This window comes from Penaeus monodon, chromosome 40 (genome assembly GCF_015228065.2).
Source record: "Penaeus monodon isolate SGIC_2016 chromosome 40, NSTDA_Pmon_1, whole genome shotgun sequence".
NCBI lineage: Eukaryota > Metazoa > Arthropoda > Malacostraca > Decapoda > Penaeidae > Penaeus > Penaeus monodon.
The window spans coordinates 2442144-2446476 of NC_051425.1; the positions used below are offsets into that span (position 1 = coordinate 2442144).

General features: G+C 32.7%; 1 protein-coding gene across 1 annotated transcript in view; it reads left to right on the forward strand.

Annotated features, from left to right (window-relative positions):
* The first annotated feature begins 4012 nt into the window (after positions 1 to 4012).
* LOC119597828 (glutamate receptor-like) overlaps positions 4013 to 4333 on the forward strand; it is a 7742-nt gene continuing 7421 nt past the window's right edge. Inside the window, exon 1 of the mRNA XM_037947468.1 lies at positions 4013 to 4028. Coding sequence (XP_037803396.1) covers positions 4013 to 4028 — 16 coding nt within the window. The remainder of the gene's footprint in view (positions 4029 to 4333) is intronic.

The following is a 4333-nucleotide window of genomic DNA, read 5'->3' on the forward strand; positions in this document are numbered from 1 at the left end:
TCGGGGGGACACATGTCCCAATTTTTGTTTAAAAACAACTACAAATTCTTGTCACATATTAGGCCTTATATCACAAAATCGTTTAGGTAAATTTCACACAGACATGAGACTAAAATAACAATTTGTAAGCTTTATCCCTCGTAGGGTTTTCAACTAACCCCACCGACTAGATCGATGTCCCTATCATCAGCTACAAAAGGAAATCAGCTCCGCTTTTTCCTTTCTTGAAGATATATCTTCAACATAAAAACTATACGTTAATGAGCTTTTAAGGAAAGATAATTCGGTTAAATGGCCTAAAAACAAATGCATCATACCTCAGATCTTTGGGGAAAAAAGTTACCAGCCAAACTGAAAAAACACTCCTGTGATTTTTTTAGCCCAAACACCACGATTTTTGGAGGGCCCCTATTTTTTTGTGAATGTTCTTCATTTAGATTGCCCCATGTCTCACCATAAGGGGCTAGCGTATCCCATGACTGTCCTGATTTCCCTGATGCTTTAAAATTGCGGGAAATGTTTTTTCGTTTAATACTATTGATATCGATACCGTTATTATTCTTAATGATTTTTGATTATTGAATTTTTCTAAAATCTTAGTGATTTGAAAAAATGAAATAATCAAAGACATTTTCCCAAAAAATAAAAGGAAAAAGGGCAAACAGATTAGATGGTTTGCTAAAAACTGACTCCAGGGTGAATAAGCCCTTTTAAGCCATCTATTTTAAAAACAAAAAATAAACTTCTATTACGGTGGGCTTGGCATGTACTCTTGCCATACGGACGTTTGGGGTTAGTCTGAGACTTGACATATTTCCCCAAAGCTCTGCAACGGCACTCCTAAAAGGGACCCCCGTAAAAACATCAGAAAAATGACATACAATAATTAAAACGTTTAAAATATTATAAAATAATAAAATTAATGTGACCATACAATGATAATTCACCACAAAATAATAGTTTGCGATTTATCATAAAAATGCCCGTAAAATAGTGATCAAAGATAAAATAAAACCAGCAGAGAAACCCACTTCTTCCTCCATTCCTATTTAGCAGGACTTCCTTGTTTTTTAAATCAGACGAAAACTGCATCTCTTTTTTAAATGGGTTTCTTTCCCGAAGCTAAAGTTTTAATTCCGGATTCATTCCCGAGTTGAAGGAATAAAACTCGCGGGTTCGTTTTTTTAAATTTTTATTCTTTTTTAAAAGTGTAATAAAAAAAAAAAGAGAGAGAAAAAAAAAATAGAGAAAAAATTTAAAAGATAACGGGGATTTTCGGGAGAAAAATGAAGAAGTTAGTCTTTCTTATAAATTTTTTTTTCGCACCCTCCAAAAGCATATTCGACACTGCATATACAAAATACGTAATGCATATAAATGCATACAAACAGCCCCATATTCACCGTGCCTCTGCAAAGATTCTTTTTTAGTAAAAAGCGCAAAACGTTGAGCTGCAAACTTCGGCCTTCACTAAAATTTTATTTAAATGTCTCTTTCCGTTTCAGTTTCTGTTTTTTGAAAAATAAGAAAAACGTATGTTTCAAAAGCCCCAATAAGTGTTACACCATAAATACACACCCAAACACAAAGCAAACACCCCACCCACACACCACCATGTATGTAGTATGTGTGTTGTGTGTATGTATTATTATATTATGTACATATATATTTGCATATATTTTGTATATTTAACCCACACCCACAACACACACACACACACAAAACCCACACCGTACCACACGCACACCACCAACACAACCCCCACGCCACACACCCACCACACACCCCCAAAACACAACACACACACACACACACACCAAACACCCCAATATTTATATATATATAATTAATATAATTAAAATTTTAAATTTATATTTTATTCATTTATTTATTTATTTATGATTTATTCACACCACCCACACACTCAGAAAACCTTTTTTCTATACATACATAATGTTTATATTTTATTATATTATATATATAATATTATATATATATATATATATATATATTATTAAAAATGTGTATGTAGTGTGTGTGTGTTTTTAACCCAAAAACAAACAAAACACACACACACCCAACACACACCACACACACACACACACACACCCCACACACAACACACCACAAACACACCACACACACACCCACACGTACTTTTTTAACACCTTTTTTCTATACAAAAGGGTTTAAACTCGAAAATATTGGGAAAAAACGGCAAAGGAAGCGGGATTTTAGTTCCCATGCGCAGTGTGCGAGCAATATGAAGGAGGAAGATAAAGCCTGAGCGAAGCGCCGTAAAGCCAGGCGCAAGGACAGCGCTCCGAGGAAGGCTGTTTTACGAGTCCAGAGAGCAAAGGGGATTCGGCTCTTTAATCCTCGGTCGGGAGAAATGCGATCAGGTTTATTGTCTATTTGAGAGTTTATTGTGAGCCGACGCAGTATCGGAATGACCACAGGCTCGCGTCGAAACACACACACAAAACCCCACGGCTCCGTCGAAACACCACACCACACACACAAACCCCACCCACACACACAACACTCACACAACACACACACACACCAACCCCGACTCAACACCCAAAATAAAACATAATCATACACATCATACTAATAATCATACATACACATCAACACCCACACACACACACATTATATATATATATTATTATTATAATATAAAATAATATATGTATATAATATGTATATATATATATATATATTATATACATATATATATATATATATATATATATATATATATATATATATATATATATATATATATATATATATATATATATAATTTATTTACTTATTTATATTTACATACATAGATAAACACACACACACAAATTTGTAGTATCCCAGCGTAAAAGATGTATATGACATGTTTGAATTATATATGCCATTGAAATATATATGCCGTTGAGCGCAATGATCGCTGATTTTGGTGCTGAAGCCAGTTACTGTTAATATAAGATGACATATCATATAACATATAAACATATCTCAGATTCCGACTTTTAATTTGTTGCTCTTTTATTCATATGATAACAGAGGTATATATATATATATATATATATATATATATATTATTTGTTTATTTATTCATATATATACATATATATCTATTTACTTATTTTTTTATTTATTTATTCATTTATTTTTTATTACAGCCATTTATTCCACTGCAGGAAATCGGCCTCTCTCAATATATTATTTGAGAGGATATTTGGCAGTATCACACACACACACACACACACACACACACACACACACACACACACACACACACACACACACACACACACACACACACACACACACACACACATATATATATATACACACACACACACACACACATATATATATATATATATATATATATATATATATATATATATATATATATATATATATGCACACACACACACACACATATATATATATATATATATATATATATATATATATATATATATATATATATATATATATATATATATATATACACACACGTATGTATATCTGTGTGTGTGTGTGTGGTTGTGGTTGTGTGTGCATATATACATATATAAATATATGCATTTATAATATCAGTGTGTCTGTATGTATGTAAAGGGGAAGTTTAGATTTATTGACCAAATTTTTAGTGTTTCTAAAATTTCATGTTAATGCAGCACGATAATGGTGTACATGTAAGAATTTTGCCTCATTATTTTCACACAATTTTAAGCAATAGTTGATGAAATACACATTTTCCGGACCCTTCCGTCTAGTGGTGATGATTTGGATTGAGAGTTGGGATGTGTCGGTCATTTATGCAAATATTTTTTTTATTGTGTTGAAAATGAAATATTCTTAGACATTTCCTTTGGTGAAATTTGCTTTAAACTTTCTGTTATGTTTCTGTAAATAAATATGTTAAGGTAATTGGTCAATTCAGTGGTAGTTTATTTTTAAGTACAAAACTTAAGGCTTACAATGAGAAACAAGAAGCACGATGGTTAACGTAATAGGTATTTGCGGGTGTGTTTATGTGAGAGAGATACGGAGAGAGAAAGAAAGCGTAACAAGGGAGTGAGAGAGAGAGAGAGAGAGAGAGAGAGAGAGAGAGAGAGAGAGAGAGAGAGAGAGAGAGAGAGAGAGAGAGAGAGAGAGAGAGAGAGAAAGTGTAACAACGGAACATTGATTTTAATTGCTAGGCGTGTCTTCTTCCGTGGCTGAGAGAAGTTTTATTGAATCATAAATAATCAACAGCACTAATGTCTTCATTTCACATCGAGGAAGCATTTCTTTCTTCACATGAGTACAAACATTTATG